The 25330-nt window shown below is 54.5% G+C and overlaps 1 protein-coding gene across 6 annotated transcripts in view; it reads left to right on the plus strand.

Annotated features, from left to right (window-relative positions):
• The window catches only part of CBFA2T2 (CBFA2/RUNX1 partner transcriptional co-repressor 2), a 57044-nt gene that overhangs the window by 17138 nt on the left and 14576 nt on the right, over window positions 1-25330 (plus strand). For 5 of the 6 annotated variants that reach the window (XM_082773184.1, XM_082773185.1, XM_082773188.1 and 2 more), the window contains exon 2: window positions 24305-24448. In XM_082773184.1, coding sequence (XP_082629310.1) covers window positions 24305-24448 — 144 coding nt within the window. Of the gene's footprint in view, window positions 1-3787; window positions 3898-24304; window positions 24449-25330 lie in introns of those variants that run through there. The other variant, XM_082773186.1, reaches the window with a different exon arrangement.

The raw sequence follows: 25330 nt of genomic DNA on the forward strand, positions 1-25330 counted from the left end.
ATGGTGGCAGGAGGGATGGGGAGCTGGGGGGGTTTGGGGAAGAGCAGGGCCGTGGTCGCCTCGGCTGAGCCTGAAGCTCGGCGTCCAAGGGGCACCTCGCGAACCTCCGCGGCGCCGCTGTTGATTTTGCACCTTTTGACCTTGCCCTTTGGAAAATATTGCCGGGCTGCGGGGCTGCCGAGCGAGGCCTAATCCTCTGCAGGCCGGGCTCTCCTCTCTCCAAGCAGCATTACTCATTTTTTCCGCATTTCTGTGTTTGGTTTAAATGCCCGTGACAATTACAGAGACTTGGATTTCTAATCAGTGAGGGTGTTAGATGGGGGAATTGGTTGTTTCCATTCCCCCCCCTCTTTTTTTTTTTTTAATGACATCACCTCCTGGGTGTTTCTTCTTTACCAGTGCAGGAGGAGGGCAGCCGGCGCTCAGGTCTCTTATCTTCCTCCCCCCCCAGCCATAAATCAGTGGCCGTAAGTAAAGTTTTGGTGACTTGATTAGGTTGTACTTAATTTGTCGAACCTTTGCCACCGCTGTTTTTTCCTTGGTGTTTGATCATAGTTCTGGGTGTAAATTCTGCTATTTCAGTTAAGGCCAGCTTTTGGTGCATGTTTTTTCCCCTCTCCAGGCGGTATTGACACGGTACAAACGCTGAACGCTGCTCCTGTTCCCCGCTGAAGCAGGCGATATGATTAGATTTACTTGACAAATTAAGCTCATTAACGTAATCTGCCATGTGCTAATTTAAAGAACGGAGGTATTGAAAAGAGGATGTTTGTTAAACGTGAGAAATTGGCTGGGGATGGGGAGCTCTGATCTCCGCTCGGGGCTGCCGGGGGGATGCTCCTCCAGCATCCTTCGAAGGGAGCGCGCCCGGCCCGGCTCCAGCTGCCTGCGAGGACGGCGAAAGGAAGGCAAAAAACCGTGTGAGCCGCCTGCCAAACCTGAGCCCGGAGGAGGAGGAGGATCCCGACTGGTTTCCATCGGATTGCAGTTAGCATGAATTTACAGTTTCCATTTAGCTTGATAAATGGCTTTGGCTGCCTTGGTGCGTTTGGATTTATTTTCTGCGCGGTGGAAAGCGGTCAGCTTCAAATGGCAAAGGCTTTCCAGGCCTGCCACGAGGGCCTGTGAAGCTGCTTTCCAAGGTAGGAGCACAGCAGGCAGAGAGCACAGCCGCAGCGTGCCCCGAGAGCCGGGTGGGACTGAGGAGACATCACGAGCAGCTCGGGTCCCTGGTGCTCGCTGTGGAAATGGGCCGTGATAGGCATAAAAATTCCACTGGAAACTGGGAAAATATTTCAGATTTCCTCACTTTCCTCAAAAACCACACTTAGCAGCAGGTATCAATAGCTCGCAGTGTTCAGACTCCGTTTGCATCGTTCTTTCCATGCAGCGTTCCCACAAGAAGAAAGCAGAAGCCGATTAACGCGGCGTCGGGGAAAGCAATTTCCCGAGCTGCTGCCCTCCGTCTTTCCACTGCATTGTCCGTGGGTCGCGGGGCTCTGGGCTCTGGTTTTTGGGTGCTTGTGGGGCAGGCTGGGCTGACTCGGGGGTGCTGCTCGGTGCCTTGTGTGCCCCTGCTTCACGAACAGCCCCTGGCGGTGTTCGGGAGGCTTTCTCCAGGATGGATTTCCAGGAGCGAGGCTTGTGTGTGGCACCCGGCTGTGCGCCAGCTCCAGTAATGATGATTTGAGAGCTGATACAAGCTGGTGTGGAAGGGCACATCCTTCCCGTGGGGCTGAGCCATGGGGCTGGCCTGATCCTGCTCCTCCGGGCAGAACTGGGGATGCCTTTCCTGAGGGCGCTGGGGTTCTGTACAAGTTGCCCTCTGGGCACCATGGCAAGGAGCACGTGGCCTTTCACCAAGGTTTATAGAGTCAGATCGTAGCTGTACTTAAAAATCACAAAATCACAGCATGATTTGGGTTGGAAGGGACCCCAAAGCCCACCCGGCTCCAAACCCCTGCCATGGGCAGGGCACCACGCGCTGCACCAGGTTGGCCAAGGCTCTGAACACCCCCAGGGATGGGGCACCCGCAGCTCCTGGGGCAGCCCGTAAAAATACTTGGGGTGGCCTGAAGTTTCCCATCCCATCCCCTGGTCCCTGCTGCGCTGGGGCCGAGCTGTGAGGGGACCGCACAGCGCGAGGCGCCGGGCATCGCCTCGGCACACCCGGGGCCGTAGGAAACCAGCGACGCTCATTCTGGTGCAAGGGGAGCTGCTCCTTGTTGGTGGTTTGTGTTTGTTTTTTGTCTCGCTTCATTGTCTGGGTAATTTAGGGATGGTTTTTCCATCTCGGCTGATGAAATGTTGAGAGCTGGAGGGTTTTGCGCAACCCTCATCGCAAGTGTCAGGAGCCCCGGCGAGCTGAACTCTCTGGGCTGCAGCGCTTCGGTGCCGTGCCCTGCGGGGAGGTGCCTGCAGCTGCTGGGGGGGGGGCACAGGAGGCGGGGGGGCTGCTGTGGATGTGGCTTGGTGAGCTCCCAAGTGCTGGGAATGCCCTAACCAGGAGCGTTTGGGGCTCCTGAGCCAGGAAATGTCCTGCCACCTTTGCACCAGCCAGCTGCAGGTCTCTGGGCTTTTGAGAAACCGGCGTCCCTCCGCTTTGGCAGCGGGGAGCTTGTAGTTTGTTGCTGTCCTGGCAAGGTACCTCGGTGTCTGGTTTTCAAATAGCTGGAGGGAGAGCTGCAATGGCCTGTGAAGGTGTCAGGAGGAGGATTACAGGGAGCCCAGAACCTGCCCGGCTCCGAGGGAGGCAGGCTGGTGCGGTGAATCCCTCCTCACATCTTGCAACGTGCCCGAGCGCTCCCTGCCCGGGCTGCGGAGCAGATTTGCTGCAAGCAAAAGGCAAACGGCCTTCCCCCTCCCAGCTGCCTGCATGGCTTCTGGGGGGGTGCAGTGTGTGTGTGTGTGTGCGGGGGGGTCCCTGGGGGCTGCCCACCAAGGCGGGTGCTGTAGGTGGCAGAGCTGCGGAGCCTGGGTGCTACAGCGGGGTGTGGGGGGGGCACGGTCTGCAGCGGTGTCCAGAGGGTTTCTTGTACGAGCCTGCTCTGTTAGTGCTGTGAAATCCCTCGTGGGCTTTACTCCATGTATAAAACATTTAGGATTTACATTTTCCTTTAACACTTCCTCTTCGATCTGAGTAATACGTTACACATTTAATTGCGCTTCCTTTGAATTTTCCAGTCCTCGTTTGGTACCCTTGCAACATCAGTATCTTGTTATCTTGTTGTTGCTCCTAATTGCTACCACATGCCGGCTTTCCAGCGCCGCGAACTGCGCGGCTGGGGCTGGCGGGGGACTTCACATGAGCGATCTACGTGCGTGGGGAAACCTTCAGGAAATCAATTCGCTGCTTCGCCCGACAGCGTACCCCACTCTGGCTTACGGGGAAAAAAAAAAAAAGGAAACCAAAGGCTCCTCCCGGCCCGATGCAGGGCGATCTCCGCTGCAAGGGGCAGCCTGCTCGCAGAGCCCCGGCTGTCGCCGGCCGTCAGCAGCATCCTGGTGGGCTGCAGGCGCTGGGAGGTGCGCGCTGGGTGACATCAGCTGGCCGGGAGCCCGGGCAGCGCGGCGCAGGCAGGGAGCGGGCAGGCGGCCGCGGGCGCGCGCCTGGAGCGGGGCGTTTGGCAAGGTGGGAGCCGGTCTGCTTGGCAGGACCTCCCCATCTGGGATCCATCTGTGTTTCCCTGGAACCGGACAGGCGGCTCCAGGCGGTGAGAAAGCGCAGATGTGAGGGACCTGACACATGTCCAGCTAATGAAAGGAGAAGGAAGGCTGGGCTCAGCCTGCGCTCCCGGATTCAGAGCGGCGGAGGGAGGAAGAGCCCTTTTTATTTATACTGCGAAGAAACTAGGTGTGTTCACCAGCAGCTGGATCGCGCTAACCTCGCCGCTTAGGGTAAGCAATCTATTTTTAAACGCGACGGGGGGGCGGCCGGGCTGCCTCGCCGTGCTGTGCCGTGCCGTGGGGTCCACGGCGCCCCGACCCCGCCGCAGGTAGGGGCGAGGGGGGAGCGGGGGAAAACTTGCACGGGCTGCACAGCTGGCAAAACACCCAGCCCACGGGGGGAGAGCTGCGGGAGGGCTCACGCTACGGGGCTGTGGAATGGTTGTTTTTATTTTTATTTTATTTTTTTTAATCGTTTTTAATCCCCCCCAAGCACGAGGCTAGGATTCGGTGCTTTCTGGGGAAATGGAGAGCCGGGGAGGTTTGTGCGTGTTGTAGCAAAATGTGGTTTTTCCACTACGCCTGGTCTGCCTCCCCTTGGTGCATGCTAATGCTGGAGCCGGGGGGAAACCTGCAGAGACGGATTTTTTCCGTCGGCCCCCAGGTTTCCTCAGTTTTCCCCGTATTTTCAGCGCGGCTCTGCATTGTGTCAGCACACTCCTTTTTGTCTCTGCGCTCCTCCAGCAGCAAGTGATGCTCCCAGCATGTAAATCTCCCGGATCAAGCCGGTGGTACAGGAGCAGACCTCCCTGCCCTGACGTTTTCACTGCCGGGCTGCAGACTGCTGCATCTCGCACCCTGCCTTATTCCACCAAAATCTCCCGACCCCACGGGCGTATTTTAAACCTGCCCTTCCCCCTGTCTCCCCCCACCCCATTCTTTTTGGGAAGGTTGGGCAGCAGCAGACGCTCCTCCAGCCCTCGGGAGCTGCGGGATGTGAGCATCCCTCCACGGCACGGGGCTGGGTGGCTGCTCCACGAAATATCCCCGGGAAATCAACCCGGCTGCTCCTGCCCCTGCGGCACGCTTTGCCATGGGAGGGGTGCCCAAAGCAAAGTTTGGGGAGCCAAAATGTGCCGGGAGGGGAGGGGGGGGTCGCTCGCTGTGGAAGCGGAGAGGAAGAGAGGCGGTGTGCTAGGTGCTCCGTGCGGGATGGTTCCTCTTTTCCTCTTTTGTGCGCTTGCTGGTGCTTTGTCCAGGCTGGTTCTTGCTGTGCCAAGTGGCAGGGCTTCCCCAGGGAGCGCTGCCTTCCCACTTCGAGGGTTTCCTGCTCTTGGAGTTCTCAGAGGGCGGAGGTATGGCTTGGTGGCCGTTGTTTTTTGCTGTTTTATTTCTGAATAACGTTACGAGCCTGCTTCCAGACACGTTAAACGCTCGCCAAGTGTCCCCGCGTCCCCGGGGAGCAGGCGGGCAGCAGCTCTGCGGGCTGAGCGTCTCACAGCGCAGCAGCACAAAGGAGGAAAGAAAACCAGCAAACCTCCGGGAGGCTCTGCGGGCTGTGACAGGGTCTGAAAGCCGAGCTCTGTGCTCCGCCAGGAGCCCCACTGCAGCAAGCTTGCAGGCTGCCCGGCTTGGTGCAGGAGCAGCTGCTCGGGGGGCTCGAAGCAGACGGAAGTTTTACCGGCATTGGCACGGCGTAATTTGGCCGTCCGACAACTAATTGGCTGGTTTCTTGCCTGGGGGAAACTTTTTTTTTTCCCTTTGCGGGTCCTGTAGAGGAAAACTAAAGGGAAGGAGGTGGGGAGGGGGTGGGGAGGGGGTGGCGTGGAGCTGGGTGGCTGCTGGGGGTGGCTGTGTGGGGATGGGGCAGCGCATCCGAGCGAAGCCGTTTTCAGAGCTGCCTGCTGGATGACACGATTTTCAGTTTTAATCCGGAGAAGGAGAAGTCTTGTCTGATGTGGGGAAGTGCCCTGGCTCGGTCGGGATGGCTGAGGGCCCCCCGTAGGTGCCTCGGTCCCAGCCGCTGCCAGCCCCAGGGAGCCCAGATGTGGAACAAGGGGAGGAGGCGAAGCTGGGGCGGTTTGGGCAGACAGTGCCTGCGGGCAGGGTGGGAAGGCTCTGAGGAGGGATAAAAATCGCTAAAGGCGAGGAGAACAAATGGTTAACCTGAGGAGGGCCCCTAGGAAAAAGAGCAGAAACCCCATTTAACAGTGAAAAGGCCAAAGCGGTGCTGCTGGGCCCTGCTCTGCGGGGTGATGGCAGTGTCACCCTGCCGGCCTCCGTGACCCTGCAGGCTGCATCTGCTGGCTGTGCAACCCGCCAAAACCGAAGGGAACCTGTGGTCAGGCTCTTGGGGTTTTTCCTGTTTTGTTCCTCTTAACCTTACCGAAGCCGTGCCCCCAGGAGAGGTTTTCCTGTCTCGCTGCAGCCTTGCTGGTGGGTTTTGGTGCCAGGCCCAAATCGCCTCACCTCCATTTCAGAGAGCACGGGGCGCTGCTGCACGTCGCTCTGCAACAACTGGTGCAAGAGGGAAAGGACACGGTTTGACCCCAGAAGCCAGACCAAGCTCTCGAGGCAGCTCCTCGCTGCCCCGTGGGTGCCGTTTCGCAGGGGGCAGCGCTCCTCTGCACTGCTGCCTTGGGACGGGTGAGCCAGGTGGCTCTTGCTTTTTCCAGCTCTGATTATTATTTTTTTTTAGGGTTTGGACAAAACCCAAGATTTGCTTGACGTGCATGCACAATGTTTATAGCAGAGCTGGACAGCTGAATGAAGTCAGCTGAGGACTTGGGCATACGAAATGGGTGTAAGGGAGCGCTGGCTGGTGTCTTCAACTGGAGGTGGTCGTAATCTGCTGCTGGGTGGGTTTTTCCCCATCATAAAAGTGCTGGCTTGTTCTGGGTCAGCTTGACAGCTTTGCTTTATCCCAGCATCCAGTGAACATTTCCATGTTGGGCTGCTTGTCAGGGGCTAGGTATGAAGTGGGTTTTGAGAGAAATTCCGGAGCGGTCCCTGGGGACAGCGTCCCCGCGGCTTTCTGGGAGCCCGTTAAAGTTTTTGTCTTAATTGACGGGGCGTTTGGGGAACTGGTCCTGGTGGGAACTGGAAAACCAGGCGGCTGTGGAGAGCAGGAGCTGGGAGGAACTGGTGAGCAGCGAGCCTTCAGCTGAGCGGAGAGGCTTGGGTTTGGTTCCCAGCTCGGTGAGGCAGGACCTCGACCTTCCCACCGCTCCGTGTCAGCCGCTTACGTGCGAAAGGACAATGGCAATTTCAGAGGTTTCAAAGCATTTTAAAGTGTAACTATCACGGCCTTTATAGGGGCGGTACAGTGACATTTCTATAAGCTTAAGGCTTTAGGATAACGTGCATTGAATTCCCTGGGCTGGCTCCCAGCCGTGGGGCTCCCGTCCTTCCCATCAGAGGCAGGACAGGAGGTGTGGGGGTGAAGGGGGCCGGCCCCGAGACCGCTCTGAAGAACCAGCACTGCTGCAGACCTGCTGCTGGGCTTCCCCCAGCCCTGGGGGAGCTCCAAGAGCCCGTTTCCCGAACAGAAACAGGACACAAAAAAAAAAAAAAGCAACACCCAGTTCCCCAAGGCATCAATAACGCGCCCCCACTGAGCCACCGCAGCCGAGGTGGGGAGGATGAAGATGAGGATGAGGATGCGCGGAGCCCGCTGCAGCCTCGCCACGACTCCAACCTGTTGCTCTGCGGCAAGCCGGGCGCGCTGACAGCCCTCGCCTGGCTTGGGCTGCTGGCGGGGCGTCGGGGGAGCGGCTGATTGTGGGGGAACAGCTGTGCCGTGCGCTGCTGCCGCGTGCCGGCTCTGTGCCGCTGCGCCCAGCACCAGGTGCAGCCATTGTTCCGGCTGGTCCCTATTCAGCCGCCCTCGTCTGCTGCGCCCCGCTCGCTCCCTCATTGTTTCCCGAGGAAATTAGCATTAAAAACCCATCCGAAACCCCCATGTCCCTCAACTGCAGGTGACTGTTATTGGCCCCAGCTGCCACCCTCGTGCTTGATTACTTCCATATGGGGTTGTGGCAAGAAGTAGGATCCACTTATTGATTTTTTTTTTCCCTTTTTTTTTTTTTTTTTTTATTCCCCCCACCCCACACACACTTCACTCCTGAAGAACAATGCCCTGAAATCTATTAAGCCCCCGATAGGCTCTGCATCCCAGGCACTGTTACAACTGCGATGAACATTTTACAAGGAGAGCTAATTACACCCTGCCCCTGCCTCCTTCCTTTCTTCAGCCCCCACCCCATAAATGTAAAATAGCCAGAGGGCAAGTGGCAGTAAATTAAATCTTTGCAGTGTCCTGAGAGGAGGTCCCTGGCTAGCAGGAAAAAGTCTGTTGGTTTGAGATGTTTGGTGCTGGGTTTTGTTTGCTTTTTTTTGTAATCAGAAAATGGGAAACCCGTCTGCCTGGCATGCTTCTATGCCACACCTATAAAACAAATGAGCAGATCCCAACGTGGGTCTGGATAGAGAAGGAAAAAAACAAACAGGTTGGTTGTTAATTTGTTCGTGTTATCAAACGTTGAGAGGAGCTGAAGGGAAACCACACGCAAATCGAGGCTGCCAAATTCTGGGAGCAGGATTGTTTTCCCCCTGTACAGGCTGCACGGGACCCAAACCCCGAATCTCTTCTGGGTTTCTCGCTCCAGAGCAGCAATGGGGCAGCCCGGTGGTTCCTAGCTGAAAGCAGGACAGTCCAGAAGGAGGACGGGTGGATTGTGTGCTCCTACGGAGGAGTTTTGGGTGTCCCGTGGGCTGCGCTGGGTCTCCCGGGAGGAGTTTGTTGAAGCTGCAGCATTGCAGCTGATGGCTCCTGGCTGAGCAGCTCGCTGGGGGCTGATGTTCTCCAGAGCACCCGGACGAGCTGTTGGGTGCGCTGCCAGGAGCTCAGCGGGCTGGCTGGAGAAGAAATCCCTTCCGCACCCCGTGAGCCTCAGCCATCGCAGCCCGAGAGGCTGTTTTGTAGAGGATCGGTGGGTTTAACAACCCTTGCCTTTGCCTTCTTGGAGTGCCCCAGCAGCCACCTCCCTGAGGGTCTGCATCGTTCCTTGCTGCTGATGCCCTGGGCAGCTCGTGCCCCTGCACTGCTGACACCCATAAATGTATCTGAATCTGCCCAGAGAAGACCATAGATGTTCTCTTCTGTCCTTAGAGCAACCTGTTAAGAACTGGTAACTGTCCAGATTGAAGCAAAACTAAGGAAAATTGTTACAGACTATTTTTACTTTCCTTCTTATTTTTTTTTTCCAGGTTATGCTCAGTCTTTAGAACTCCCTTCCAGTGGAGGAACTGTAGTAGGATGCTTGGGTCGGTCGGTCTCTGGCCTTGCTTTCTTCCCAAGTCTGAGAAGGGAATTCCCATTTTCCCCCAGCTGCTCACTGGAAGGTGTGTTAAAAACAGAGAAGCCTTTTTGTTCAGATAACGCAGCATCTGTGGGCAAAGCATCCCTCTTGCTAGGCTGGAAGATGCTGAGGCAAGTGGTTATTCGTGTCTGTGTCTTTGGGAACAGCCGGGGCTTGGTTGGTTGACCTCACAAGTAGGAGTGCAAAGTTTTTCCTACAGGCAAGGACCAGGCTTGTCTGGAGGCTGTGTGTCTCCCGTAGGTTCCTTGGTGTTTGTCCAGCTGCCCTCCACCCCGAGGAGCACCCTGCCTTGATGGGGGACTCCACTGCTGTGGTTCGTGAGAAGGACTCAGGATAAAACTCAGGTTGGCACCTGAGGAGAGGGGTTTTACAGTCGGATCACCTGCTGCACGTGCCTCCTCCCTGACGCAGCCCCACCCTGGCCAAGCTGCCCAGCGCGGGGCAGGTTGTGCACATCTGGCAGTGGGCTTGTAAAAAAGAAAACAAAAACAACAACAAAAAAGCCCCTTAAGGTGAGTCGCCAGGTGATGGGGTCAGCAGGATGGATGGAGCCAGTACAGCAACCACACGCAGTATCCTGAGCAATTTTCCTCAGACTTGTTTTAAACCCTTCAAAGTCAAATCTCAAACTTAGGGGGTTTCTTCTCCCTAATTAAATTAACAGGCCATATGGTGTTTACTGTGAATGCCTGCAATATGGAAGGAGCTACCTCCTGGATCACTTTCTTTTTCGGAAGAAGCTGCTTTACCTGATGTCGCTGTTCTGAAATGTTCTTTTCAGCAGCGGGTGAGATGGGTTATTTCAGCCGCCGCCGCTGGTGTCACCTTCTGGTCTGGGAGATGAGCTGTGCCGTAACCTTCTCTGTGCCTGCAGCCTCTTTGTCTTCTCCCAGCGTTTGTAATGCTGTTGTGCTGCCCGGTGGCAGCATGCACAGGTCAGGGTTGGTTTTTCAGGCGTTTTCGCATGATTGCTTTCTTGATCTTGGAGCTGAGGAGCATAGAAAACACCTCAAGGTGAGGGTTTGGGGGTGTTTTGTTAACAACTACTACTACTTTTGTATCAAGGGAAATGTTACCATCTCAGGAGTATGTGAAACAGAAAGTTTTGGAGTTCTCTTCTTTATTAACGGAGTGCTTAAAAACAGTACTTTGCTTGAGCTGCTTTTATCTTTGCATGAAATCTGGAGGAGGAAATTAAGACGTTGGGGAAGTAAATCACCAGCTTGTTACTGGGCCCTTGTATTTAGGTGAATGGCAAAGTGGGGGAGGCATCTCCAACCCTCCAGGAGAAATGAAGGAACAAAAGCTTGGATTTGCTGTCTGTATTCAGCTACTTTAAGTCATTTAGTAGGGTTTGGGGGAAGCGTAATTCTTCCGTGCGTGTGGCCTTTGCCGTTGGCTCATCCTGCGTCTCTGCAGCGTTGGAAGTGAACCTTGCTCTGCAATCTTAACTTGTTGGTAGATCTCTTTCGCAGGGGCTCGGTGCTGGCGGCAGGGCTGGGTTACCCTTCATCTTCAGCCAGGCTCGGTGTGCGCTGGGCTGTGTGGGCTCCCGGGGGCAGCCACGTTTCCGTCCGCTGAAAACACGGAGCTGCAGTAGCATATTCCCTGTAACGTATGCTCAAAGGGTGTTTCTGTGCAGAAGAGTCTCTCTAAAGATAGCATCATGAAGTTCTGTGTTGTCAACCAGGGACACTTGATCTAAAAAACAACATTTGATACACAGACAAGGTTTGCAAGTGCCATCTGGATTCTGGGAGATGAGCTGGGTTGTGTCTGTTTTGCATAAACTCACCAGGAGAAAAAAAAAAAAGTACTTGTAGGCAGATTAATTCTTCGGGATCACCTGAGCAGGACTGTTTATTCCACGCAAATGCCCTCGGTGACATCGGACACCGGTGTAATCCCATACCGCTGGGCAGCGTGTGCTGGTTGTGCATCCTTGGGGTGCTGGAAATAGTCGTGGCGCTCAGTGCTGCGCAGTGCTCGGCCCTGCCCGAGTGCAGGACTGAAACCCAGGTGCAATCTATTTAAATGCTTTTGAGCCCGTGATATTTTCATCTGTTCTCCAGCCCGCTGCAGGACAGGACGCAAAAACAATGCAGAGCCCTACAGAAACGGCTGTATTTTTAGGGAGATGGGGGTGCAGGGCACGCAGATGCCTGTCCTCAGAAGTACACCAGCGCCCCGGCAGAAACCCAGAGAGCATCAGGCGCAGCCCTGGGCTGAGCAGCGGCGCCTGCATGTAGGTATAAAACATACTCTACTTCAGGGCCTGTTTTGTGACTTTCTAGTTCTCCTCTCATATGCAAATGTCATTTGCCTAATGGGCTGGTGAGTGTAATTGAAAGGCAGCCTGCACTTGCACCATAGTGAAAAGTCTCACCTGTGCCCAGGCACAGATGGGGCCCTGCCTGGTTGCTGCATCATTAGAGGGAATTTATAGGCACCGTGTCACAGGCCTTGCTGTGACTGGGGGGAGGATAGCCATTTAAAACAAACTTGCTTTTTATGTTTTTCGTTTTTTTTTTTTCCACTTGTTGGTGTGTGGGGTGCCGTCTCTTTCCTCGTCTGCAGTTGTGGTGGTCACGCTTCTTGTTTAACCTCTGTCACCAGGTGACAGCGAGCAGCTCGCTGCTGACCCGTTTGTGGCAGACCCAGGAGCTTGAAGCCCTTTCTGTGCTGTGTGTAGGATGATGATTTGGAAACGAGTGCATCAGCAGCCACCCCGTGTACGTCCCTGTCCCCTGGGAGCTGGGCCGAGCCCACCCTTCACTCCATCCCTTGAGGAGCTCTGGAGCCCCTAGGGCTGTCCGTGGGACACCTCTGCCTGCACCAATCGTGCCCGTGTGGTGTCCGTCTGCTTGTGTGGGGCTGTGGCTCCAAAAGGCCTTACAGGCCCGTAGGTGCCCACCCACACCATCTCTCTTGGATGCCTTTAAAATCCACCCCCCTGTGCCTTGCTGCCAGGGCCCAGCGCGGCAGGGTTATGGCTGGGTGCAGGGCGAAGGGAAGAGCGATTTGGGTGGGGATGTGAGGAGTTTTTTCTCACAAATATCCTCTTGGTTTGGATCCCGTGCCTGTCGTTGATCAGGAGTGTTTGTGGGGCTGCAGGTACCATGCTCAGCACCCGAGGGGATGAGGCACCTCAGGGAAAGGGGCAGAGCTGGCCAGGTCCTGAGGGGGATGAGACACCTCATCATGGGATGAGACACCTCAGGGAAAGGGGCAGGCTGGCCAGGTCCTGCCTGCGGCCCTCCCATGGGACTTGGGCACCTGCACGAAATTGTTAATGCCAGGGGTGGAAATGACTTCTGCCCCCCTCCAGCACGCTGCGGGCCTCTGGTGTCGTGGAGCCCTGGTTTTAGGTCCCATTTAGTGGAGTGTCAGCCCTGGGGCTGGTTGGCAGTGCCTGAGCTCCTGCTCCTCAGCCCTGTGGGGTCCTGCGATGGGGCCGAGCAGCCCATCGGAGTCATCCTCCAGGGACGCAAGGGGGCTCCTCCAGCCGTTTTTCCTTTGTCTTTATGTGGCTGCTTTGTTCTGGGCAGAGTTTGGATGTTTTTTCTTCTTCTGGCAAAGAAGACCTTTGTTTTCACCTGACCACGATGAGCTTCAGGACTTGCACCTGCCCTGCTCTGTGCTTCACAAATGGGTTGGCTTTTTCTAGTTTAATTGAGGCTTTTGGTAATAGCTTCAGGCGGCCTTGGTATTACCTTTGCCTCTCTGTGGTCTAGCGGGTTGGTACAGATGGTGGTCTTCTGCCTTGAGATCTTCTCACTTCTTAAAGAAGTGTTTGTGCTTTTTTACTTGGTGTTATTGGTGTGCTGCTTGGGGTGCTGGTATTTCTGGGTCTGCCTCATAGGAGTGGACCTTTTTTATCTTAGTTCCTATATTGTTCAGTCTGAGTATTTCCTACTCATCAGACACCCTCACCCCTTAGACACCAGACCTGCTGGAGCCGTTCTCGTTAGCTTCAGGTCCCTGCATGCTCAGTGGCATCTGTGATGCCTCATGAAATCCAGGTTTGCTCAGTGCTAGCTATTTTTGCAGTCAGTGGTGGTTTTTTAGGTTGATTTATAATGATGGGAACCAAATCATTGAGCAGTAGAGCTTGGGAGAAGGAGAAAGGGAAGAGGAATGCAACCCTGAATCATTGTTTTGAAGCTTCTGACTTAAACCATCCTCCTGTGGATCTTTTGGTCATTAGGCTAAAAAATCCTGAAATCTTCAATTACTCGATGACTTTAAGAAGAGTTGGTTGTGGCTTTCGATCCATCCTCTTATTTTAAAGAAACCCTGCCCTCAGCAGCTTTCTCCCAGCCCAGGCCCTGCAGGGGCATGCCCTGCAGCGTGCTGCCCCTGGCGCTGCCCAGCCGGTGCCCACGTTGCCCATCCTTGAGGTGTTTTAGCTGTCCCTCCTGGTTCAGCTGCCCTTGGAAGTGCAGCTGAAAACCTGCAGTTTTGCTCCCAAAAGCCCTCCTGGTTATGAGCGACTTCCCTCCTGGTGTGCTGGAAGTCAGAGGGGGATTTAGGTGGCAGTGTGCAGCCAGGAGCATCGGGGCTGCAACATGAGGATTTGCTATGCTGGACACATTGGTCAGAAAGATCCTCTTAAGGGTGGGTGGGAGCTTCTGTAGAAACAGAACAGCCTCGTGCCGGTGCATGGGCTGCCTGCTTCTCTGCTTCAACCCCTGCAAAGCAGGCACAGGCTTGCCAGGAACCCAGCGGCTCTGCAAACATCAGCTGGGACGGAGCACGGTGGCCACGTGTCTTGATGCAGAGGCAAGTGGTTTGACCTCGATCTCTTTCATTTGAAACGGCATGTCTGCAAGCACGGAGGTTAACAGTGCACCAGCAAATGAAATGGACCCTGCTTGACGTGAGGTTTTTCCCAAAGGGAGCTTCCCGGATGACTGATCCTGGGCAGGCAAGGATTCATCACGTAGTGAGGAGAGAGGAACCGCTGGTGGGAAGCCCTTAAGCAAAAGGGCTCACTGCAGTGACCTAGAAACAGCATCTTTCTCAACATCTGCTAAATTTCTTACAGAATTGGCTAGAAAATCACTTTCTCTTCCACAACTTTATTTTTCCTACTCAAATTAAGATCTGGGGAATAAATGGGCAGTGAAAAAGTAGGGTCAGCAGCCTGGTAGCTCAGAGCAGGCCATTGTGGCTTTTTTTCTGCTTCCAGCAATGAACCAAACTCGCAGGGTGGAGGCTGCAGGATCTGTCTGCAAGATAGATGAGCTGTCCGATGCTCCCTGCTACAGCCTGTGCATACCAGGCAAGGTGCTTGGGTTGGGAACATCACTCTCAGTGCTCACCCGAACGTTTTGCAGCAGCCCTGCACAAAGAAAGGGCTGCATCGGCGGCGAGCGCTGCTGCAGCGTCGTAGCCGAGGCCGGGATTTTGTTCAGCCTCCTAGGAACAGTGCTGCAAAATCACAGCCCTGCTGCTGCAGAAATGCTGCCTGAAGGTTCCCTTCCCTGGATGCTGCCGACGTTGTGCATGCCCTGCTCGTCGTGCCCGTGCCGGGGTGAGTCCGTCCTGCAGCTGGAGACAGCCTCCGTGCCACCGGCCCCACACGGGCTGCTCCGTGGGCTGCTTCTCCTGCCGGGGCTGCTCCTCCAAGTCTGCACCAGCATCTCGTAATTTTCTGCAGCGAGCCCATATAAATCAGCGGATCTGTTTCTATTGACCATTAGGAGCTGTGGAGAGCCCCTCAGAGCTAATTAGTAATAAGAGGATGCCAATTAAACGCTGCTCCCTGGGCTATACTGTCACTTCTCCGATACTGCTGCGTTGAAGGGGAAGGTAACAAAATGGAGCTCAGCGCATATGTATTCCATCTGGGAAGCAGGAGAAGGGTGGAGCCGCTTGTTAAATGGCAAGCAGTCCAAGTTTTAAAAGGGTTTATGAGTGCTAGATAAAATCATATCCTAAATGCAGTCTCAAAGCCTTTGCAAAGGTAGAAAACGTTTACAAAAGTTTGAGCTTGCTTTAGTGACTGTTCTCCTTTTCGGGTCACCCATTTACAGGTATGGAAGTTGTATCTTTATCTAGTCTGTAGTGTTTAATGTAAGCAGGAAGAAAAAACATTTCCACACTGCAGATTATAGCGCAAAGGTGTTCGATAGAACCTAGGGGAATCCTCATAACAAATGAGTTTCATTTACCTTCAGCAGATCTTAGCCCAGCTTTGTTCTAAAAGCAGTACTTGCACAAGTTTTGAAGGCAGTCTCACCCATACCGAAGGTTTTGCTTTGTGAAACTCCAGTCCTACCTTAACAGACGGGAGGATGAAATTGATTTCGTGCTGTTAGTACCCTGTGCAGCAGGCTGGCTTCTCCAGAGAGGGCTTGTGCTGAAAGCCTGCTAAAACTGGTGGGCATTGAATAGGTACCAAAAACCCGGCCGCTAATTAGGAGTAAGAAGAGCTTTGGGGTTGTTCTAAATGGGTACCTCTGTAACCAAGACGTGCTCCTGAGGAGCATGGAGGAGGGGGAGGAAGGTTGCAAGACCCCAGTGTTGTGCTGGGGGCTTTGGCCTTGAGGCACAGAGGCCGCCTTGCACGCAAAACGGAGGCTGGAAAGAGCAGGCCTTTGGGGACAAGCCCTTAAAGCCAACTTCTGTAATGCCCTCATGCCAAAAGATTGGCAGAGATGGTAGAAGTGCTCATGTCACCCCTGTAAAGTGCAGATAACTCAATTCTTGCTTTCGCTGTGCGCAGCGTTGGCTATAAGTGAACCTCGGCCTCTTTGTTCCAGACGCGACCTTTCTGTGTATGAACCAGTCCCACAAAATGGTCATTTCAAAAACACAAAACCTGACACCAAGCTGTTGCTCCGAGACTCTTTCTAAGTCGTATCCCTTTTGTACTTGTTGTGTCTGGGCTCCGCCGGGCTCGGGAGCTGTTAATCTTCCTCGTGTTTTCTTCCCCGTGGCAAACGAGAGGCAGATGTTCCCATCTGGAGAGCTCCGCGCCCAAACACAGCCAGGGTGCTGGGAGGGCCGTGTGGCGGGCAGGGACTTCTGGGGACTAATTCATCCCTGGTTGTCAGAATTGTCTGGCTGGTTAGTTTAATTAGTCTCATTAGTTGCTTGGACATTGGTCAAATGCAGTTGGCCCTGATGAGGCCCTGGTTATAACCCAGCCGGGTAGGCTGAGCCATGCCGGGGGTGGCTGGGGGGGAGTGCTCTCCTGATCCCCACAGCGCTTTCCTTTCCACCTTGAAGGCTAAATCCTGGCTGCTGCCTTGGTTTTGGTGCCAGGGAGCTGAAGCTCGGAGCCAGCTCCTGATATCCAAGTCCCCGAATGTGTTTGCTGGGTGTGAGCTGTGCAGGGAGGGCAGGGATGGAGACGGCTTCTTGGTAAGCAGCCCCAGCTCCCGGGAGGCTGCTGAGCCAGGTGTAGGTGGCTGTGCGGCCAGCTTTCACTGTCTTAGTACCTACTCATAGGATCATAGACTCGTTTAGCTTGGAGAAGACCCTTAAGATCACAAAACCAACCATCAACCTGCCAACACTGCCAAGTCTGCTGCTAAATCATGTCCCTGAGCAACATGTCCACTTGTTCCTTGGTGTGGGGGTACCATCCTGGTTTATTTCCTTGCACAAGCAAGGCTATGAGAATTTGGGGGCCCCTGACCAAGCCTGTGGGGGATTTTAGATGCGATAATAGCTTGTGGGGTGGATTTCTGCAGCCCTTCGTTTGCACCACTGGCTCCGGTATGGATCCATCTTGTCTGGCTGGGAGCAGAGCAGAGGAGAATTGCTGCAAAGTCCAACCTGGGCTACTGATGAGTCTGTAGAGTCAGGAACATTAATAGGTTTTTATAAAAATCACTGAAGGGCAAGACAGATAACGATCTGCAGTCTGCCTTCAGGAATAAATTATTAATCTTATTTCCCTTATTAACTGCTTTCTGGACTGGTTGCGAACGATAAAATACTTTGCTCTTTCAAGTTCTCCTATCCAAGCTTCGTATTGAATTGAGATTTAAAGTGAAACAGCTGTGTGTGGGAGAGAAATAGATGGCAATGGAGCTACACGCGTTTATTTTTGATTTATAAAATGCCTGTCCCAGACTCAGCAGCTCCCTCCTGAGCGATGCGAGGCTCTCCTGCGAGGTGCCGAGTCCTCTCCACTCCCACAGCATCTCGCAGATCAGGAGCCTAGATGTGCTATAAACCCAAGCAAAACAGTGTAAAAATAGGCTGATGGCGTTGAGTGGAGGAAGTATCCCTGCAGCACCATCAGCTACCCGCTGCCACAGATGCTGTAGTATCGTCTTATACAACTCGGCGCGGGGGCAGGCGGACAGGAGCGAGTGGACTCGGCTGACCACCGTTGCCACCGACCCGTTTCATGCTCCTGTCCCCCAGGTCTGGCTGTAAGTTCTCATTTATTGACCCAAGGAGACCTCTGGAAGCCACCCTAAATGCAGATAGATGTCAGTAGTCGTGTAGCAATGTAACCTCCTAACTCCAGACCTCTTCACTCTCTGTCTTCCCCCCCAGTGAGGACTTAGCCCACTCCTCCTCGTCTTCCTCGGGCTGCTGCATCAGCTGCCTCGTTTCTGATGCTTATTTTCTGCCTTTCCCATGCAGCACTTTCTGATGCAGTGATGCTGCAAAAAGATAAAATATTGGGTCTTTCCTAGGCGCCGTGATTTCATTTTGAGCTTTGGGGAGCTGCCTGGAAGCAGGTGATGGAGAGATTGCGATGGAGCAGCCGTAAGCAGCGTCTGCTAAAGTCTGAGTAGCAGCACTGTTGCTTTGCATGCAGATGAGAGGTTATCTGCAAGCCTTGGAGAGCCGCAAAGGTGCTCTGCAGATGGCTTAGAGCTGTCAAGGGGAGGGAAAGGCAACCTTAGAGCAGAGGGAAGATGTTAATAAAATTTAAATGTAATTCTTCCCATTTCTCAGTTCCTAAATGTGAAAAATATTAGCTTGGTGGAGACTGAAAACAGATGGTGAGCAGTTGGAGCAGATAAGCATGTTATTCAAAATAAACATTCGCCAAAGCTGGGGAGGTGGCGAACCATATTTCATTTCACCCTATTTACATTATCGGGTCAGGTTACACTGATGCTGCCTCTCGTTTGCATTCAGATTATCAACAGGGAACCCTGCAAAGCAAGCCTACTGCAGCGGGCCCTTGTAATCACAGACACGGTTGGGCTGGAAGGGAGGTTTTGGGGCCATTTCCCTGGCCTTTTCTCCCAGACAATATATTAGGTTCGTTAAAGGAACTCCCCTAGACCATCAGGGTCGTGCCAGCCACCGGAGAGGGCACCGGGGTCCTCAGCTTCCCTGTTGCAAATGGTCTCTGTTACCATTTAGACAAGCTTTGTGTTGCTTTATCCTAAACCTGTGACTTTTACCCATTTAAATGGGGTAGGGGGGAGGGGGAATGAGCCTCTGCTTCAAAGGGCTGTTTCTAGAAGTGCTCGTCTGGCTGACCTGTAGGCATTTTGTAATTTACGCCTCTAGTCCGAGCGGTCATCTGAGGTGCTAGGGCCAGTGGAAATGGAGACGCATCTAGAGCGTGGCTCGTCTCACCTGCTCTGATGAATATTTTAGGATGGGCTGAGCTGCCCTCGCAGGTCTCTGCCTTTCGGTGGGCTCCAGAAGGTGCCTGCGTGGCCGGCTCTGAGCGAGCGCCCGCGTGCCCCACGGCTCTGTCCTGCCAGACCTGACCTTGGGCTCTGCTCCGGGACAGCAGCCGGGGAGGCAGGTCTGAACCTGGGGATCTTCACTTTGAGTGGCTCTTCAGGGTGGCTCTTCAGGTTTGGGGCACATTCTGCCTATTCTGTATGAAAGGTGAAAACATTTGCTCCAGTTAAACCTCTCAAAGTCTCGTTTTGCGACTGCTCTCTCCATCCTGCAAGCTGCAGAAGCAAAAAGCTGGCTGTGCGGCATCGTGTCCTATTCACTGTGCTTCTTCCTTATTTCTTCCAACGCGTTTCATGTTTTGACTTCTACAGAAAGCTGGAGCACGCTAAGCTAGAGTGCCTGCACCCACCGAACGGCTTTGTGAGAAACAGTTCAGGCTCCGTGCAGCTTTTGGCAGGAGGAGCCACAGCATCGGTGCCAGGGCAGGCAGGTTCCTCCTGCCTGCTGAGCCGGCGACAGAGACCCAAGGGGATCCTACACCTGCATCAAAAAGACCTGGAGATACCAGTGTCTGTGCTGGGTGTGCCCCCCAAACGCTCAGCCACTGGCTTAAATCGCTTTCCTGTGAAGGAGGAGGAAAGGCTTTACCCTCCTGAGCTGGCAGCAGGGGTACGAGCCAGCACATACAGCCTGTGCTCACACGGGGTAGCTGTATGGCGGTGGTTGTGCCCCTATAAACGTTATTATGTAAATTGGTATAAAGCTCTCCGTTCTCTGCATCATATCGGTGGCTGTCTCTCTTCCTGTGCCCTTTGCTCTCTGCAAGCTCGGGGCTCAGCTGCTGCCACCAGATGAAGGGTTCTGCTTTTGCATCGCTCTGCAGAGCCGAGAGCAGAGCGCCGGGCTGTCCGCCTGCCTCCTCGGGCTCCTCCTGGTCCTGCTTTGCTGGGAAGGTAACGCGGCATTTTTCTTTCTTTTCTTTACTTAGTTTGCTCTCTAATTGCTAAAGGCACTTAAGAATTAATTCCAGTTCCAGAGTATTTGAGATGGTCCCTAACGCGTGACTATTTTTACTTGTGCCTTTTTCCTTTTCTCAAACCCACAAGCACGAGGAGATTAATAAAGTGGCTTCTTTATACAGTTTACAATGGGAGCAAATGCTAGCCATTCTTCTGAGGTTACCTATCATAGCAACACTCTCTTTATACTAAACACAACAGCCAGAAGACTTCTTTAAAGAAAATAAACCCAATGAAATCTGTCTGGGTGTTCAGGCTGCCTGCTCCAAGGCATGTCCCTGCGTCGTACAGCTCAAGCCTTGGTGAGCAAGGAGCAGGGCTTCTCCCCAAGCACCACTCGGAGCCCCGGATTTTCCCCTGACGGGTGCAGCTTGGCTCTTCCTCCTCTCCACGCAGGGGACCTCGTGGTCTCTGGTACACCTGGGTCCGTAACTGGGACGCAGTATGTAGGGCACGCAGCATAAACTGAAATATGCCTACAGCTGTCCCCGAGCCAGCCAGAAGCTTTGCAGCATCTGAAATCTGGAACTCCGATCGCTGTGAAATCTGCTCTTCAGACTTCATCAGCTTTTTGAGAATATGAAATTCTCGCACCAAGCCAAGACTAAAACAGCATCTCCGTGCTCGGGTTTTGCTTTGCTCCAAGTGAATCATCTCCCCATGTGGAGCTCCAGCACCCGCCCCGCGTGGCCGCGGCGCTTCGTCCTCTCCCCAGGTTGACATTTGCTGTTTCTGGGCGCCAAGTTAGCGCGTGGCGCTGCGAAGTCTTGCTGGTTGGCAGCTCGATGGCACAAGCGTCGTGCCATAAACACATCCAATCTGTGTCCTGCAGGCTCTGTTGGAAAAATAACGACACAACATTTGTAAATGTTTCAAAAGGAGATGCCATGAGAGCAAACCTTCCAGCCCAGTCCCCTTCGGCAGGGGCGGTGGCTGCGAGGAGCCCGGGGTGGCTGCGCGTCCAGCACCAAGGTCTCGGTTGGGGTTGGAAGGAAGCCTTTTTGATGGAGAACCCATCAACATTTCCAGTGTAGGCAGATGTCCTGAGACTCGGAGTATTTGGTCATGGACACATCTTGGTGGTGTGACCCAAAGAGCCCCAGTGGCACTGAAGCACAATTTCAGGTGGCTGACGTGCTGGTGGGACCTGCAGGCGTTTTGAGGAGCTTCTCAGCATCCTCTGTGCATCTGGATGTTGCTGTTGGTGAGCGAGTAAATATATCCAAATGCTGAAATGGGGAAGGAGGAGTGGGGGAAGGCGCCGTGCCTCCAGGGACAGACCCGCTGGCTCGTCTGTAGCCCCGGGTCAGCGGGAGGCTGACTCCAGCCCTCGCTCACGGTCTGCTTTGCTCACGTGACTCTCGTTAAATGGATGTGTTTGGACTAAAAATCGGGAGTTTTAGAAAGATGGTTTTTATCTGCATTTATAGATGCCCCGGGTCATTAGCAGGAAGCTTTTAAATTTCACAGCCCTGGTTGCTGCTCGCCTGTCTGTCAGCGCGTCTGGAAGAGGAGCTGTTGGCTCCTCCCGGGGCTCAGGTTCGGAGCCTCGTGCAGTAAACCCCTCGTGACGGGGTTTATTTCGGGGGAATAAACTCCATCTGACTTCCCCCGCCCCTGCTGCAAATTAACTTAATTAGCTCTGCTTTCTTTGCGGGTGCTCCGGCGCCGTATTTAATGTGCCCTAGGACTGCGTTAGGAGGAAGGAGTTCTCCTGAAGGATTGGGCTCTTCCCCGATGGAGCAAGCGAACTCAGGCCAGGCTCTGACTCTTTGGCTCTCCTGCTCCATTTGCTTAGGGTGGGAGGAACGAAGGGGGTTGTTTCCTCCTGCCCTTGCCATGATGCTGCCCGCTGGGGTGTTACCTGTGAGCACAAACACTGGCGGTCTTCCTGCGGCAGTGTGGTGGTAGTTGTACAAATGCTGTGTTTGTGCACGAGTGTGGCCGGGCACACCAGTGCCAAACCACGTGTGAGTGGGACCAAACGCCCCGGAATAGTTGGCAGTATGGTGTTAGTATCGGTCTTACATTACTGTGTTAAAATTGATTGTAGTTTCCCATGGCTTTGGTATCTCTCTGCTTTGTTCGCGGTAGCAAAGCCCAGCAAATGTTGTTTCTGGAAGGCAGGCTGAAGCGAAGACACAAACCTGCTACCGTGGCAGCACCACGAGCACGGGTTTCACCGCGATTCCTGCCCCACCACCCCAGTCACTCCAGCTGTGCTGAAGTGGCAGGAAAACACGGGGCCTCAGCATCCAGCCAGCGCTGCCCCTGCCTCCCCCAGACAGCCCTGCAACCAGAAAAAAACCACGAGGAATAACAAACTGAATTTGTTACCTCGCTGGCTTTAGCAGGGACGTGCCCTAGGGGAAATAAAGCAGCCAGCTCGTGCAGGGCACGCGGGGGCAAGGCAGGTGCTGGTGCCTCGCCGAGAGGATTCCTGGCCAGTGGCTGCCTGCGGAGGGCTCGTGCCACGGCTGCGCTCCCGGAGGCGGCAGCTTCGTTGTCAGGAGCAGGTTTGGTGCTGGTGTTCTCTACCTGCTCAGCGCTTCTCTTTATGGGAACGCAGCGTTTAATAGGAGCTGCCCGAATTTGAGAGCTGGTTTTCTTACAGCTGGTAGGTATTTGTAAGAACAGCGGTGCTGTGTGGCAGGGGTTTGTTTCCATGCCACCAGCAGGTGATTACAGCACGCGGTCTCTCTATCAGCAGTTTGAAGAGGCATCACCTGCCCTTAATTACAGGAGCCAGCTGTCCCAGGCACAGGCCAGGACGGTGGCTGCCCTACGTTGGTTTTTCCAATGGTGGATTTGGAAGCACTCTCTTTCAGCAGGCGATGCAGGCTGTGCAAGGGGCAGGAGCCCCAGGCAGATGCTAGGAACGACCAGCACCCGTTCGGCAGGGGCATCGTGTGGTGGGGAGCTCGCCAGCAGAGCTGCACGTGGTGGAGGAGACCCGGGCAGAAGATCCCTGCCTGGCAGGGAGGGGGCACGCACGTGTCGCTCTGCTGCCTGCCTCCATCCCTGCAACACGCTGCGAGCTCCTCTGGCAGAGTGCTGAGCAGCGACGTTCGCTTTCCTGGGAGCACAAACCCATTTTGCAGGTCCAGATGTCTCTGCTTACCAACAGCAGTCGAAGAAAATTGCTCCATTTCGCCCTCTGCGAGCATCCAAACCTCGCGGTTTCATCTCTTCTTGGCTGGATCGAAGAGGAGCTCTCCCGCTGGACTCCCGCCGGCCCCGCTGCTCGCCAGTGCCGGGTGCTGATGGGTGCACCACATCGAGCTGCTCCTCTGGGCCCTTGGCTCCATCACCCAAAAAGCAGGTGGCCCGAAGTGTGCACACAAGGGGAAGAAAGGAAAGGGAAAGACAACCGGCAGCCCCCTCCCTCCCCACACCGCCCCCAAACCAGGGCACAGATGGACATGCTGGAAACCTGTCAACGTTTTTGTGAAGGGCATGCTGGAACGCAGTCACAACTCATTAGTGAGCTAATCAAACGAGACAGGCGTCGCTCGGAGGAGCAGAAAGTGGTCAGCGCGTTGCCGAAGGGATGGCTCGCGTCGGGTGGCCCCGCGCTGCTCAGCTGAGGTTGCGGTGCCCAGTGCCTCCTGGGGAGGTTTGGGCTGCTCTTCGGAGATGCTCAGGCTTCTTTTATAGTGTCAGAAGTATTTTCCTGTCTGGATTTAAAAACAAAACAAAACAAGGCTTGCATTAGCACCTATTTCTGTCTTGTTTCCTTCCGAGGATGAGTTTGGAGCCTGATGCTGGAGCGAGGAGCGCAGCCACCGCGTCCAGCTGAGCTGCGTTAGAGAGAGACCCCACACAGGAGAGCAGCTGCAGATGCCTTGTGTTGAGTTGTTTTCAAGACACTTTGACAATTTCGGTAGCTTGCTGGCGTGGATGCCACCCTCCTCACGGCTCGGACCTGGCAGAGGTTTTGGAGAAGTCACCTCGGGGCCAGGCGCAGCAGACACGGGGCGGTGCGCGCTGCCTGGGCACCCGGCCTTCGGCAGCAGGCGGGAGGCGAAGGGCAGGGGCCGTGGTTTCAGCTGGGGCTGGTGCTGCCTCCAGGCACCCGTGCGCTTCCTTGTGGGCCAGGAACTGCGTCGCCGCGCGGGCTCGCTCATGCGTGCGTGTGCGGCCGCGTCTGTGCAGCGCGGGGAGGCTGCGCTCGGCGTTCACGAGGGAGAGAAGGGGCAGAAACGCTCAATTTGTGAGTTTGCTTTTAAAAACCAAACGTGCAACCAACCCGTGAGCCATCATGGGCGTACCTGGGAGTACCGAGGGGATTTAAAGGATGAGGGGAAGCAAAGCAAACAGGAAAATGTTTGTGGAAGCGTTTTTGGGCTCAAGGGGTGAGAAAGTATGGTTGAGAGACTTTGATGGTGAACATCAGCATCCCGAGCCTGTGTGCCAGGGTCATGGGGTGCCCACTGCACCCCAGGTGTGTGGCCACCTGCACAGGTCCGTGCCCTGCCCCTTCCTCCGTGCAGAGCAGCCAGGCAGGCTTGTGTGACTGTCCCTCCTCCCATCTTCACCACCACAACTCTGCTTCGCGAGCTCGGCAGGGAAATCCTCGTCTATGACTGTCAATAACATTACCACATTCTCTCTGTACAGTTGCTGGTGAGAAGAGGGTGCCAGTGATGCCCGGATCGCCCGTGGAAGTGAAGATTCAGTCCAGATCCTCTCCTCCCAACATGCCGCCGCTGCCCCCCGTCAACCCCGGCGGCCCCCGGCCCGTGTCCTTCACCCCAGCTGCACGTAAGACGCCAGTAACACTGCTTGTCCACGAGACTAAATCCAGCGAGGAGGGAACTTGGCTTGTAGAAGTCACTGGTGGGGTTTCAGCTGCTTGCCAGGGCCGCTAGCCAGCATGGCGAGCATTGGCAGTGCCGTGTGGTGGTAATGGAGCGAGGGCTGGGGGCATCCCGCTGCTTCGCTGCTTACGCAGGACGTGTGATGGGGTCTGTAATGTTCCCCCAGCACCTGCCAGCTCCTCCCTTGGCCCCAGTGCTGCTGCAGTCGCTTCAAGTCACTCTCCTTGCAGGTGCAGCCCTGATTTCTGCAGTAAACTCCTTAAGAAATTGAAGTCTTTTATCAGGTTGGCTTCAAAGGAGCCAAGAGCTGGGCTTTTCTCTGTATCTTTGGAGGAGTTAATTCCCACTCTGCTGTATCTTGCTTTGCAGACAGCATTTCTGCAGCTGAGATTAGAAAGTTTTCGTCTTTTAATTTCCCAGCCTCAGAAATTCCTTGCTGTCCGTCCAAATTCTCTTTTCTCCCTGCTTGCTTCATAATCTTTCCTAAGAAGCTGCAGTTCATCCTTGCCCTGCCCAGCCGCAGAGCAGCCTCATGCCAGCAGCTTCCTTCACCTAGCTTGTTGCTTGGAGGTGGCTTCCCCAAACAGCCTTTTCTCACACCCTAGAAAGAGCACAAGCTCTTTTTTCCCCCTTATACAACATTTAAGCCATCATCTCTTAAAAGCATTATTCCAGAGCAAAGCCATTTTATTTAACATTTGGGCTTGAAATTATCTTACCCCCACAAGTGGCACATACATATTTTTCAGGCTCTGCCTGCCTTTTGTTCCCCGTGCTGACAGTCTCCCTAGCTGGTTCTGTGTTGCTTTGCTATCCACGGTGGTGT

The sequence above is a fragment of the Aythya marila genome (assembly GCF_965140915.1).
Source record: "Aythya marila genome assembly, chromosome: 16".
Classification (NCBI taxonomy): Eukaryota; Metazoa; Chordata; class Aves; order Anseriformes; family Anatidae; genus Aythya; species Aythya marila.